Source organism: Periplaneta americana, chromosome 3 (assembly GCF_040183065.1).
Source record: "Periplaneta americana isolate PAMFEO1 chromosome 3, P.americana_PAMFEO1_priV1, whole genome shotgun sequence".
In the NCBI taxonomy this organism is placed as follows: Eukaryota; Metazoa; Arthropoda; class Insecta; order Blattodea; family Blattidae; genus Periplaneta; species Periplaneta americana.
Window position 1 is genome coordinate 3,004,493 of NC_091119.1, and position 16,141 is coordinate 3,020,633.

General features: G+C 37.4%; 1 protein-coding gene across 1 annotated transcript in view; it reads right to left on the reverse strand.

The window, feature by feature from the left end:
- Nucleotides 1-6,006: 6,006 nt before the first annotated feature.
- LOC138695753 (uncharacterized) overlaps nt 6,007-16,141 on the reverse strand; it is a 30,930-nt gene continuing 20,795 nt past the window's right edge. Inside the window, exons 3-5 of the mRNA XM_069819922.1 lie at nt 12,428-14,001; nt 8,794-8,965; nt 6,007-6,334 (exon numbers count right to left, since the gene is read on the reverse strand). Coding sequence (XP_069676023.1) covers nt 6,254-6,334; nt 8,794-8,965; nt 12,428-14,001 — 1,827 coding nt within the window. The 3' untranslated portion in view covers nt 6,007-6,253. The remainder of the gene's footprint in view (nt 6,335-8,793; nt 8,966-12,427; nt 14,002-16,141) is intronic.

Sequence of the window (16,141 nt, forward strand, 5' to 3'; positions counted from 1 at the left end):
TATTAACTAAAGGAAATACGGTATATCACACGAGGGTATAAATAATACGATGCAAATATCAACGAAACACGAAACGTACGAATAGCTGACACTGTGTAGAGCTGAGACGAGATGTTATGGCATCAACCTGCGCGAAGTTTTAAATTGCCGCCCAGCAGGGTAGAGGAGTGGGGGTTGTTTGGGTTACGGTTCTCAAGCTCAGAGCGGCAGGCATATCCGTTTAATCTCTTTCTAAAAACATTCATCTTACCTTAGTATCACCACTTTCCTACTCAAGAGTGCGAAGGTACCTAATGGAATTACGCCCGCTATTCCATCTTTATATTCTTATTCTCAGTCCGAATCAGACGACTGATCTGAGCTGGAATCAGATGTCCCTAAGTTTATGGAGATGTTCTCAAAAATACTGTCCATCACGTGCTCACATTCAATGTAATTGTTCTCTACTTTCTTCACTAGTCATACCCTGATATCCATTCTTGGAAGAAGCGATTACAGAGGTGGCCTCCGCTTTTGCGTAGCGTAGAAATTATAGATGAGTCTTATGACTTCCTCATCAAAACTGTCTACAGCTGCAACAATCTTCTTCTTCGGCTGTGATATTTCCGGACTGGAGAAAGAATCTGCTGTTCCTGCATCAATATTTTTCCCTTATTTCCTGATTCTTTCCAAGGTTCGCTTTGAAATACCAGTGGCAGCCAGTATTCTTGCACACACCACACGCTTTTCAATGGAATTGCTATTTCATTTACAGCCTCTTCTGACATGAATTTCCATACATTGTGCGTTATTTCATGTCCTTGACTATGAACTACTCTATGATTTCACACCTTAGACAATGCCATAAAGAAGGCGCTCAGAAGGACAATGTTTTCAGTATTAGCAATAGCGGTAGTAGCTGAACGATCTGAACACTCGGAATGCTAGTAACCAACTAACCCAACACCCCTCCAGTTGAGTGTGAGGGCGAGTCCAAGGAAACGAACTAAAATGCGTCCCTCGCGCAGGTGCCATAACTTCTCGTCCGGGCTCTACACAATGAATGGTACCAAGAAAGCGACTGAACACGTGGGAATAGCGTCCTAGCGTCATTAACATTTGGCAACTCAGCCGCTGTTACCATAGCAACAAGCCTCCCACGCTATGCGATATTCAGTTGTTTTGCCGATCGCAACGCTCCTGTCATACCCCATCTTTCAAAAAAACAAATACAGCACCAACAGATAGCGCACGTGTTCTTTGAGGGATGCGCTTTGCGTGTGCATTTGTTTTTCGGTATATAAAAATATTGAGGATATACGTAGTGTATTAGTATATTAAATACTCTTAAAAACAAGTAAAAATGGCAAATTTTTGTTATGTTCCTATATGTAAAAACCAGGGAAAGCTTTTTGTCTTCAATCAGGTCCCGAAATATTCTGAATATATGCTTTAAACCTTAAAAAATATAAGTAATAAAATTGGGCTTCGAAAGTGCTAGCTATTAAATAAAAGTAACTACTTCAAGTAAGGAATTGTTGACTACAGTTTCATTTTGGGAGAGGAAAAAGAAAAATTAATAAAAACATATGCAACCTCGACAGAGAGCTATGTTAGCTTAGATTATATGCAGTAGTTGTAGGAGGCTCCGAAGTTTACGCCTGCAGTAAACTCTCGATAAACTGGGATGTTCATTATCCAGGACGATCCGTAGTGAAATCCATTTCGTGAATAATGTTTTTAATGTACTGTACCCTAATTATTAAAGCCATGTTTTAACTTCAAATTTTCAAAATCATCCTACATAGTATTCAAAACTTCATGTCCTTAACCTACAAAACGCACGACTAATCGTGATACTACTGCGATCACATTATATCATCCTATTAAAAATTGCATTTTGTCTTTCTGCAACTACAGAAAAAATACAAGGAATTCAATTTCGATAGTCCCTTCCCTATATATATAAAAAAACACATTGGTGGCTGCATATCCTGTTTTTAGCGTACGGTTCATAAATACTAATGATTAAAGAGGGCAATATTCACCTTCGACATAGTTCCTATTTTTTTTATTCGTGCACCTCGTTCTCAAAGTTCTCATTTAGGTTCATGAACATTCAATTTACTCGTATCTATATTCTGCATACTGCAGATTTCTCCACCCATCTCTTAAGGGGAATCGCTCAATATTATGCAGGTTTACGTTATTATTCATTGTAAATTATATTAAATTATGAGGTAAGAAAGAAAATATTGAATTATATTAAATTATACTAGGTTATACAGAATAATTGTAAATATAATTTTGACACGCACAGAAAACCAACAAGCGGGAAAACGTAATCAACTGTAACATATGACATAACATAGTCCTACAACATGTTGTGCCGCATGGAACGCTCCTGCCATCTAGCGGTAAAACTTCCCATAAGATATCCCTATTGACATACCCTCTGCATATTTTCTACTAGACGATACCTTACTACATAGTAAGAGACATAGGCTAATTTTGGGCGAGTAGCTTCCACATTGTTCAAGTCGTATTTCTAAGAGCGCTCGTTCATTTTCGAGGTTGCCATAGTGATTTAAAACACGCTAAGAAATGGTGGACCACAAATACCTATTCTATATAATGAGAAATTACAAACATAAAACTCGAATAACTTTTCATGACCCACGGATCAAATAACCGCAGTAAATTGCTTGGCCGCCTTCTTATGTTTCATATCAACCAAGCATGAAACACCTGACTGTAGTGCGCATGAGCTATTCCATCTCAAATCGACCGAAATATAGAGAAAATTGACCTTACAATTTCTAAATACAATGAAACTTTTTTGTACGTAGAGAACTGTGATACAATGCTTTGTGCAAAGTTTGAGGCATCAGAACTTCATAGTGTTTAAATTAAAAATATTTAAATGTGTCGTGTTTTCATAAAATTAGCAACTTTAAACTGTTGTGGCTCCGAAACCCTTTCACCCAGTGATCAAAATCATGGTTTATTTTCATGCTGAGAAGTTAAAGTTTATATTCACGTGTAAACAGTTTTTCTTACTTTTTATGGAAATGGAGAAATTTAGATTTTTCTTCATTAAGACACCTTTGGCCACGAAAAAATATTTTTAAAATATATGGTTAGATTCAGCATTGAAAGTACAAATAAACACATATTTTTTACTGATGGCATGTTGATAAGAAAGTATTGAAAATATCAAATAAAGAAAATAAATAGTACACGCGTGAACTAACCAGCTGACTGTGAGGCGGGAGCTAGCCGAGGCAAGCAAGGCCAGGAGACAAACACGTAATGTTTCGTCTAGTAGCTCATAGCTGGGCTAGCTTTATCACAAGTTTTCATAAATACAGGAGTAAAATGACGCCCAACGCTCGCTTATCTTCAGCTCTCGGCCAGTGCGTGCGGTACTGCGCCGTTCAAGTCTAGGCGTGTGAAAATAATTTAATGCCCTCGAAACTTATTGCCGAGCCACTGAGCAAACAATGCCGAATCCCTCTTAATAATTCAAGGTTTTTTCTCAATATTTTTTACAAATTGGCAAAAAGCCTAAAAGTAAGTAAAATCAGATTATCTGTCTCTCTGTGTACAATAAAAATAAGGATTACTTCTTAACATAACCTACCAAATGTCAGCTTCAAAATGAGCTCTCGTTCAATGTTCTACAGTACATTTACTGAGCGTTCTGAGCGCTGAAAGAGGCTTGTTTTTATAAAATAGGCTACATTTGTCGCTCAACAATACGAAAACCGTTTGACTTTCGATAGTATATTTCTGAAAATGCACTCTCCTCAGCACCTTGTATAAATAGGGAAAAAAAATTAGAGTATAAAAAAATGCGAGGTTTTTTACTGATCGATTTCATATGGAATAGCCCTCATCCATTAAGTCCAGACACTCCCCCACTCTTCCTACAGAGCTGCGCACGAGATCGGATGAGTCTGCTTACGAATTATAGGGGAATGGGTTAGTCTTTGCCTTGAATTCGGTAGACACACGCCCAACCTTTCCTTCTACTCCTACCCCCTCTACAGAAACGTTGTTCCCGTACTGCGCATCGCGAGTGTCTTGACAAAATGCATGAGCTGTACCGCTCAGCATTTAACTATGTAATAAACCTCAGCTACGAATGAAAAATAGCCGTATAACACGCATTTGTACAAAGGAAACGTTTTCAACGCAATGAATTAAACATCACAGTCACGGCAAAGTAAACAGTTCCTCCTTTGTCGAGGAATATACATGACCTGTCAGTCAAGATCGACATCAAACGCAAAAGGATCGTAAATTTTAACGTTTGAAGCATGTGGACTTTGTGTAATTGAGACATTCATTGCACCAATCTCCGTCTTCCTTCAGTTCCAGTCTCATCTACTTTAAGAACAGCTACTTTTATTTGGTAGTAATTATTGTCTATTTATTTATTTATGTTGGTTATTTTACGACGCTTTATCAACAGCTTAGGTTATTTAGCATCTGAATGAGATGAAGGTGATAATGCCGGTGAAATGAGTCCGGGGTCCAGCACCGAAAGTTACCCAGCATTTGCTCATATTGGGTTGAGGGAAAACCCGGAAAAAACCTCAACCAGATAACTTGCCCTGACTGGGAATCGAACTCGGGCCACTTGGTTTCGCGGCCAGACGCGCTGACCGTTACTCCACAGGTGTGGACATCTTGTCTATTCGTTCAGTTTTTTTTCAATTGATTATTTTACTACGCTTTATCAACTGCTACGATTATCTCGCGTCTGAGTGAGATGAAGGTGATAATGCCAGCGGAATGAGTCCAGGGTCCAGAGCCGAAAGTTACCCAGCATTTGCTCTTAATGGTTTGAGGGGAAACCAGCGAATAGGGATTATAAAGAATGGACACTGAGCGAATTTTCGTGTGTTTTGTTTCTCTGTGCGCCAGCGGTTAGTTCCACTTTCAAGCGCTAGAGGTAGTGTAATCGAGCATACGCTAAGATAATAATTGAGAATAGAGTTGAGACACAGGATCCAAACATCGCCTACCTTATTGCATAATCCAGTAACGCTTTGCTTCAAATAAATTCAAGTTAACAGCTTTTCCTTATTTCTCAGTGACAAACTTACTTACTTACTTACTTACTTACTTACAAATGGCTTTTAAGGAACCCGGAGGTTCATTGCCGCCCTCACATAAGCCCGCCATCGGTCCCTGTCCTGTGCAAGATTAATCCAGTCTCTATCATCACACCCCACCTCCCTCAAATCCCAGTGACGAACTAGTTGTAATATTAATATTTTATATTTCAGATATAATAAATTATATTATAAAATAATATAATGCATTATAAAATTAAGTATCGAATCCGTTTAATATTTGTATATAATATAATATAGGTATATGGTTTTACTTCTCGTAAGAGTTTTGTTTTTCCATTTTCAGCGCTATCAAATCATTACATATTTTAATTGTTGTTGGGGTCAACGTCTCAACTCTCATTATAAAGGAACTCTAGAGTCTAGACATTACAGTTAATGACGGATTTATTATTTTATGGATCCAATTTATTTTATTTGAGTACATAATGAACCTAGATGTATTAATTATGTGTGTTATATTTCCGCTGTGTCGACTGCTTGCTGGCGTGATGTCAGCGCCAACTCTAGGGAGAAAGCAGAATCTCACGCTCTAGCTGGCTTGAAGGTCATTGAAATCAGTCCGGCTACATCAAAGGTACCGACGCGAAGTGTCCATTCTTTATAATCCCTATTTGCTGGGGAAACCCCCGGAAAAACCCCAACAAGGTAACTTGTCGCAAACAGGATTTGAACCTGGGCGCGCTCGTTCGTACAGTTTAAGAGATACACCGATAAACTATGGATTGATGGAATAAATGCCAGGAGTTATGGTTACATTCCTGGGAGGCAATTTGTAGTAAATGACGCCTAAGTAGGCCATCTGTATTATTTTAATTAGACAGAACAAAGCTATGAGGGAAATTATGCGGCTTAAAAAGAAAATAATAATCAAGTGCAGATATAAAGCTAACGATAGACTATATTTATGCATTTGATGTGAAATACAAATATTTGTATTCGTATGTTTAAATAATATCAGTGCAAAATAATTAAGTATTAATATCCTACACCAGTTACTAATAAAACTAATACTTGCTACAGTCAATCAAATTCTATTTGAAGTAATCACAAGACTACCGAACTACATCAGTCCTACTGCTTAAAGCTTACCTAACTCAGACTGAATTACAGAAAATATAAGGCGTGAGTTATTTCTTTACATTAGCAGACTCTCGCCGTTTCACTCCTGCAACTTCGGGCTCGAGGGCCGTGGGGAATGGCATCAGGTTCTGAAACATAAAAAAATTATTAATCACAAAGTTCGACAATGCTCGGACGATACATGCCTTGTTTCAGCTCATAAACAAAACCTTTCTCTGGGTTTTAATCAGTAAGAATACAAACCCAGCTCTTCGTCTGTTTGAACTATCACCACAGTCTACTATATACAGTCACGAAGCTTGGGGTGATTTTTTGCATTTCTCACGATAGTTGCTAGTTCCTTGGAGCGCTGTGAGTACTAGGAACAATAGACTGTGCCACTGCCATCGTGATCTAATACAGGCCGTAAGGCAGGCCATGTGACTCGCTTAACCCGATCACGAAGGGCGGTGTTTCAACCATTTAAATTAGTTGGAATGCATAAACAGTAACATATATTTCTCTAAAATGTAGTGTAAATGCATTAATAAAATTTAAAACAATGATCATGAGACACATCAAACATAAACCACTTGAGAGTTAAGATGAAATATTTTTGGTGTGAAAATTACGTTGTTCGTATGTGTAATACCTGCCTTTATTTCGATTAAATATTGCGACATTTTTGTACATTCAGTTGCACCCCTCACGAATATTTAGATATGTTGAAATTATAGGTTATGTTCACTGTACCAGTTGCCCCTTTGTCTAATTTTAGTGGTCTCCAATGCCCTGTCACTACATATGTATGTTATGCCATATGGAAAGTATAGATTATGTTTACTATATTTAACTTATATTCCTATATTCTCTGCATCACAATCCACAGTTAATTCCCGATTTACCACGAAAATCGTCTGTAGCTGCATTTAGATTGGCAACAGGCCATGATTGTTTGGCCAAACACCTGCATAGAATTGGAATATATCAGTCCCCTAACTGCCCATTGTGCAACTCAAACCAAGAAATGGATTCGGAACACCTCAAAATCTGTGCTTCAGTGGCTGGCCATGATAATATCTTTGAAAAATATTGGAGTGCAAGAGGTCAAATGACTTTATTGTCAAACGCCTGGCATTAGAAAACAACAACATATTCGCAATTATACATTATAATTAAGCATAATGTCATGTATGACACCCGTCACATTCAATTTGTGTGTATTTTAATACTACAATTGAGTATTGAATTATTGTATTTATCTACTACCTAAGAGACGAAGTAACAATCGTACGTACACTAATTTCATAGGAGTGGTATGGTAAATTTTCTGTCTACAATTAAGGAAGGTAGATGTGCTAAATTAAAATCACAACATAAATTCGTTTTTATTGAACCTCAAAATAGCTTCCATTCTAAACTTAAAATGTTGATGCGAACAGATTATGTTAACATGTAAAATTCTCTTCACATTAAAATAACACAGTTTCGTAATTATTTCTGCAACATATTATGCAACAAGAAGTAAACGGAACTTATGGACACATTACACTAAATAAAGCTTAGCTATGATACGCAATAAAGTTATAATATAATAATTCACTGAGCTCCATACATTGAAATAGAAAACCCGAACATACATTACGGCCTGGTCTAGATCGAAAAGGCATTGACTGTGCCGTATTTCGCATTGTTGTGAAAAGTTGTGTAAACTGTGAAATGTTCGTTATCGGTTGTAATAACTGTAAATGGCTAAAATGCAATAATTTGAATAATAATATATATGAGACAAGGAGACGTTTGTAGTACTATAAATTCTAAGAAAAAGAGGTCAGAATTATCCTTCTTCCGAAAGATCCAGGAAGGTGAGTTTATAAAATATAATATATGCTTTATGACAATAATATATAAACCTTATGTATTTCATATTTCAATAGTGGAAGGAAGGTGTTAATTTTTCAAAAGAACACGATATCAAAAGTACAATACATTTTATCGTCTGCTGGGGAAAGGGTCTGTGATGAGGCGATAGTAGCGATCCTGGTGGTTAGCAACTATCTATGATGCATATTTCAACTGTCTGTGTTTGCATATTTAGTAAGTATTGAGCTTCGCAACTGTATATACTAGACTGTGCTACCACTGTGTTCTAAACTGACTGACATTACTTTTAATTACTTTTCGTGGCTGGGTGAGTGAGTGAGTGAGTGAGTGAGTGAGTGAGTGAGTGAGTGAGTGAGTGAGTGAGTGAGTGAGTGAGAATAGAAAAGCAGTAGGATGGTCATGAACAAAACTTAGCTATACCGGTGCGTTCTCATTTTTTCTGTCCATGAGAGCACCAACAGAAGAAATGTACAAATGAAACTGTTCTTCGTCCATTTTCTGTGTTTTAATTACAACAGCGTCTGCTTTTACGAATTTACCAGCCTAGAAAAAGATGTAGCGTGGCGGTATAGCAAAACTTTGCTCAATACTATTACAAACAATTATGTCAGGTGGCTCGAAAATTCAACAATCCAAACGCTTATCTCAAAATCAATGCACGCACGCACGCACACACACACTACATATGACTCGCATTGCCTAGTCACTTCAAACATTTTCTTACCTGGCCTTCATTTCCAGAGGCAGCGTCCCGTTGCATATCCATTAACTCCTCACGAAACGTTTGCATCAATTTCATCACAGCTTTGGCTGGATTTTTCTTCATTTTCTTCAACATGCGAGCAGTCTTCATTTTAGATTCAAGGGCTGAGTCCTCCGTTTTTTCAGCCACATTTCTGTAAGAATATAAAACAAACGCACATTTTCATTTGTGAATTCGAACAATATAATTTAAAATATTAGAAAATCATTCCTTGAAATTAAACTAAATCGTCACTTAAGTTAATTATTTAACGACGCTGTATCGACTATTAGGTTATTTAGCATTGATGGAATTTGTGATATTGAAATGGTATTTGGAGAAATAAGGCCGTTATAGATTACCTAATTCCTCTTACAGTTGAGGAAAACCTCGGAAAAAACTCAACCAGATAATCAGTTCAAGCGCAAATCGAACCCACGCCCGAAGGCAACTCCAGAGAAGCAAGTAAATGTCTCTGCTGACTGAGCTATGCCAGTGGCTTTTTTGGTTTTTTGTTCGGGAGAAAGGTCCTTCATTCTGTTAATAAAATTAGACTGAGAAGTAAATACAAAACATGAACAAAGCCAGGGAGAACCACAGTACACTGTGCACATGGTCACTAGGCTAAACCATTTGCCTACCGATCCAGAGTTGCGCTCGGGCGCAGGTTCGATCCCTGCTTGCGCTGATTACCTGGTTGGGTTTTTTCTGAGGTTTTCCCCAATCGTAGTGCGAATGTCAGGTAACATATGGAGTATTCTCGGCCTCATCTCGCCAAATACTATCTCTGTATCACCATTTCCATCCACGCTAAATAACCTAATAGTTGATATAGCGTCGTTAAATAGCCAACCAAAAAAAATAGACGGCATGCCAAAAGCCACTTTCTCGGTATGAAATACGTCGTAAATATGTATTTTCGTGAACTGTCAAAATTGATTTCTTGCAGTACGACATTAATATCCCTCTACAGATACAGGGACATCATTTTATTTTTACTTCAATTTTTATTGTACCTGAGTTTTTTAATGTACTTCACTCCCACCCCTTCTACTAATGAAGTTCAACCGTCCTCCACACAGATCCAAGACCGCATATACAGCCATAGTAGCCTTACGGTCATAGTAAACAGTACGTTCCAAAAATATGTTCGCGTTTTCCAGTGACAAAAGAGCTTTCAATATTGAATCATTTTCGCACTGGTACTGTCGTCCATTTGCCTACGTCGTATCCCGGTTTCCCCCACCAGCTTTTATTCGCCAGCTAGTGGCTGGGCTGTCTTAGCTCTTTTCTGAGAACATTAATTTCTGTTAGGAATTGGACGTCTACGTAATATTATACAACTGTTTAAAGTAACTTAAATAAAAGAGTCTCGTTAAGTAATTAACTGTCACGTGATTTCCTCCCTTTCTACGACTCTACGACATAATCACTTGGACGGACAGTAGATAGTATGTCTGAGTAATTTTATCTTTTCGGATCGGGCAGAAGTGAAGATTGAATTTACAGTACGTAAGGTACTCTTTTATAGAGTAGGTACAGAATTATTTCAACATGAGTTACTAGTACGAAGAACGAAACTGGTAATTGGGATTAGGTACAATAGTCTATAGTGCGATAATATGCACATTAGAACTGAAGCCTGTAACGAAATGCACGGCCACCATTTTAAAAAATGTGTTTAAATATCCATATTATGATTATTTTTCAATTCAACTTCATTCTCTATATTGTACGCTAATATGCTGTAGGCAGAATAATATATACTGCATAATGAATACGTCCACATGGACAGCTCAGTTCGTGAGTGAAAACACTTATTGTTAATACTGTACTGTATTTTGATTAAACAAAAACCTAATGAAAATGATCAAACTCAAAAGCGAAATATTTCTTAGTTTACGTAAATGGATTAACTACTTTTCTTCCCTCCTATACCTAGTAAAGTGATTTGTTTGTATATTACACCAGTATCATCGAACTCCAGTCGTGGAAGGGGGTAGCAAACGGCGTTGATCCAAAGGTATACCCAGGTTAATATTAAAAATGTTAGTAAAAATAAAATGATGGCCCTGTACTTCACATAATGGGAAAGTAAGAAGTGTATAAATCATTAATAAAATGGCGCCACTGGGAAGAAGGAGGGCCTGAATAGTATATTACGATACAAGGTTGGGAAGTGCTTTTTACAAAATCAAGGGAAGTTTCAAAATCGAGCAGAGCGAGTTTTTCAATTTCCGACATTTTATAACGCCCTTAACAAATGGGTATTGTACAACATTTTTTGCGCGATCATAATTTTAAAATTGCAAATACAATATATTTTGCATTGAAATTTTAGAGCAATATTATTCCAAAGCCTTCCCAAAACTACAATGTAATGGTAACTAAGTAACGATAAGTGCACTGTAATGGGTCTATTTCAGTATAGTTTTATGTTATGAAGAATTGTTCCCCTAGCAACAAGTTTCTGTGTGAGAATTCTAGCTTTCAAGGTCTAACACCAATAGCTGTAAATACAAGAAAAAAACACGATCGTGTACAAAAGTTGTTTACTTTAGGTACGATAAAGTTGCTGTCGTTTTAAGTCAGCCGTAGCGAAAATGTGGTCATGCGCCGAGCCACTGTGTAACCTGCAACGTGCATAGCACCTATGGAGGGAGGCGGACACCAGAAGGGGAAGTGAAGCAACTGTCTGACTTATTAACGGATTTTCGTTTTCCTTACGTCAAGCACTTAAATATAATTTTATACAGTACAAGGCTACAAACGTGTAACGAAGAAAGAAATGAACAAGAAAACATAGGACACATTCTTACAACCTAAAATTAACTGTCTTCAGAATGTCTCTGCGACAGAGTTTCAAAATCAGGAATTACGTCACTTACTGCCAGTCGTAGTTGATCACGAAGGTATTTGTCTGTCAGTCGTGATCTAAATTTGGTTTTTACTATTTTCATTGTCGAAAATAATGTTTCACAAACGTAAGTTGTAGCGAACATGGCTTCAACAGAGCAAGCGAAAGAACGAAGCTTCGGATATTAATTTTATGGCAAAGATTTGAAAAGTTCAAAATTTGTCAAGTCCTTACATCTAGCTTTCATTTAACATCAGATTGAAAGTCTGTGCGTTTAAATTGAAGATCTAACAGCATTATTCGTACATCTGCTGAAAAAGGATCGACGTACAGAGATGATGATGATGATGATGATGATAACACTTAACCTTTTAATGTTTCATCAGTAACATGTAGTATAATGCCGTTTTATGTTACACAACCGTTTTCCTCGTAATACTTGTGAACAAATCATGCATTTAATTTTCTCATCATATTGGCAGCAAAAAATTCGTCCTCCCATCCTACTTGAAACTTTCGTTTTTGTAGAGGTACATGGTTTCGAGAGAGATATTGCGACGATACGCCACTCGCAGGTCAGAGACAAATACAAATGGAACGGAGTTTGACTCCAGTGAGTGAGAGGGTGGGGGTTGGGGGAGGTAGGAAGCAAGAGAAATGCACAGCTATCATTGAGAGCCATAATGTGCTCGCGAGTCACAATTTCGCCACGGCTGTTTTAAGTCAATGAGCTCTATATTTGTTATTGACACTACTTACTTTCCATTCCTTACTGCTCCACTTCTATTCTTGCCGCCTTCAGGCGCCAGAGCTGCTCCACTCTTCACGTCCTTGAGTCCTTCGATAGGGTGAATCTTCCTATGCACAGCCTGATCCCCCAGCTCTGCTCCGGAGTTGGGAATTCCGTGCGAAGGCGGATTGTTCACGTATCCCTTAGCCCATTTCCTATTTCCCATCGATGCCAAAGTCTTAAGTTGCGCCTTTAACCTCTCGGCGCGTGCCGTCAAGGCCAGATAGTTGGCGATATCTTCCTTTATCTGCTCTTCCGTCTGGGCCTGAGCAGATCTCTTGGCAACCAAATCTGGAAACATTCTCATATTCCCACCGTTGGAATCGCTCAACATGAGCTTTGTTTCCTTTCCAAATTCCTTCTTGCCCTGCTTTTCTTTCGTCACCTTATCGGACAGATTCTCTAGTTTCGCCTGTTCTCCGATTGTGATGCTCTTTTCCACTACTTCACCAGACTTTGGCGGTGTAACTCTTCTATTTCTAACAATAGCCGTCTCCTCCGCCTTTGCTACAATTTTGGGGACACCTTTTCTTGATTTGCCATCGTTCAGATCCACAACATTTTCATCAAGTTGCTTTTTACCGAAATCTGGTGAATCCACAAATACTTCGTCCTGTTTTGGAAGTTTACTCGTTACTTCTTCTTTCTTGACATTTTCAGTTTCCATGCCTTGTGCATCCGATGGCAGCAACTTGAATTTCACAATTTCTAATCCTTCATCGTCGTAATCTGCTGCACCTTGTGCCGTCACTCCATCTCTAATTACAATAGGCTTCATAACATTTTCTACTTCTATATCAGGCGTCTCCAGTAATCTGGGTTTATTGACGCTGTTCAGTCCCATCAAGTGCGGTGCCATCATTAACCGGAAGATATTAAACACGTTACGCATCATGGCACCAGTTACAGGTTCCAAGAAGGGTCTCTCGTGCATTATCATGTGTCTTGTGATAACATCATCGCTGGGTGCCCTCTGTGGACCCATGTTGATGAAACGGATATGCGGTCTCTCGCGAAACTGAGGTGCTTCCTCCAAAATAGATTTTCTTTCACCAACCTGCCTACTCCCAAACTTAGGAAACAACACATTTAAAGGAAGGACTTTCAGCCGTGTTACAGTCACTGTATCCTCGAGCTCAGGCTCCGATCCTTCAGCTTGCTCGCCCCGTCGACTGGCTCCGGCTTTTTCCTCTGGCTCAGACGTCACTGCCATCAAGTCGTCGTGCATGCCGCAGGTAGGCCAAGCCGTGCTACTAGTTATTGCACTAGGAAATCCAAACATTTTTAGTATCCTGTTCAATATTGACATATTTTCGGGAAAGATACGTTTCTGTTTTAATGGAGCGCCGTTTATCACTCCCGCATTCAATGGAATCACCTGAATACTAATGTCTTCTCCGATGACAGGGCCTTCATTTTCATGTGGTAACAATCCCAAGAAGTATTTGGACGGTATTTCAGGTGCATCAGTCACAGGAGTCTTGGGTTTTCCTTGGATTTCTGCTTTATTGTCAGGTTTCTGGTCTAAAAGCAGTTCCACAACCTACGGAAAAAAAGATAATTCCATATTATTATGTAGATTAGCAAATGAAAACAAAACTGTTGTCTTCATTTACGGTCGTATTCATAGACAAGACTTTGAACCAAAGTTGACTTTGGATAGTACAAAGACACCATTTTCCTATTCATAGGCGACACTTTGACGGAAGTAAACTTCAATCGTGACTTTACTTCGAAGTCGCCGAAAATCTAGACTCTGACTTTGACTTTCGTTCGTGGACATAAGGAAAATGTTTAATATTTGGAAAATCGTTGAATTTGCCGAGAATATTGAAGACATCCAGGAGGTTATTAAAGCTGCTCATGTTCCTTAGTGTATTATTAAATACAGATAATAAATTCAAATCAAGGTACAGATTCGAGAAACAGACAATATTAGACATCCTCAGCATGTTTCAACATTCATTGATGAATTAGAATGAAAGAAGATTATCTGTTCCACCAATCATATAAATTCTTATTTCATCGCTATTTTACGCTACAGGTAAGGATTGATGGCTTACTATTGATTTTGACTAGGAACAGATGCATTATAGGACCCACCCCGAGTATTACATAGTATCGATTATATGTTGTACATTTTTTAGATTATTATATCAAGTATGCCATGTTAACAATACTAAATATATAGTACTATTAACATGTATAATTTAATAAATCCAACAATAATGATATTAAGCTCATATTAGTCACCTTTGTTATACAATATATTAAATTTTATTCAAAATAAAGTTAAAGAAACAAACCAAAACTAAACTTAAAACACAGTAACATTAAACTTTCAAACAATACAACATTGGTATTAATACAACAATAAAATTAAGTTCATATGAGTCATCTTTATAATATATTATAAAATACTAATTCTACTCCATTTATACTGAATTTTTGGTCCAGGGAAAATACTAGTCTCTCACAAAAACACATTTTTACTAGTATTTTCCCTGGACCAAAGAATTAAAAACAAAAATTGGTGCAAAATTAGCATTTTACCATGGACTTCACTGGAGATGTTCCATCTTCTCCGTTATCCGAGTGACTTCACAAAGTGCTACGATACGGTGTTCCTGTGTCTATCATTTAATATCTTCTAATTTCCAATGACATTTCCACAGGAGTTCATCTCGTTTACTTTTAAACTTCTTCAGTCTCATCCCAGGATTGCATTTTTCGCAAAACATTTCACTCCTAAGTAAACCACATTCGCATAAAAAAACCATAAACATAGCCTACATGTCTTTATTCATGGATAAAGCTACTAAAAAGTTTACAACTTATTTATAATTCCATAATTTCCATTTGGAGGCCTACATTTTAAATCAAGAGGGAGAATTTGATCCACTTCTTTTTTATATTTAACTATAGCATTCGAAATTGCCGCCATGATTATGATCAAACTAATTTACAACAATATTGATTGGTTGGCAACATAATGAAAACAATATATATCGACCATTTAATTGATCGAAACGCAATTCCGTTGACCTTTTTTTGTGGCTTAGCATATTTTTATATTTAGGGTGGGTCCTATAATGCATCTGTTCCTTTGACTATTTAATTCTATACAGGATAGTTTATACAGTGGCATATGCAGTAAATTTATAATTCTGAGGTCATCATAATAATGTTTCCTACAAATTGATTTCAGACAACTGTCAGCAGGATAATATGTCTCTTTCATAGTCTGTTATTCGTGACATCTTATCTTCCATATCTTCAGAACAAAATTATTTTATAATGAAACAATTTGAGGGCTTAATGTGAAACTAACGTAACTATAATCGATGTTTTATTCACAACAAAATACTTAACAGGCAATACTACTCAGATGAACTATATTATCATGTTTTGTAGTTACGAATTGTATTACATACAAGATTATTCGGAACTGAGTTACGATTTTTTGTGATCAAGTAGAAGAACGAATTATTATCGATTGGTGTAAAGATCTAAAAATGTCCATTTTTGTACTTGGCTAGTTTCACAATAAGCCCTCGAATAATTATTCTTATGTAAAGCTGCAAGAACGGCTAACAATCGCTTAACATGTACCGATGTTCAATTGTTTCATTGATTTGTGTCTCAAAAGATGGCTTTGATTGTGGCAATGCCTACTCTATTTC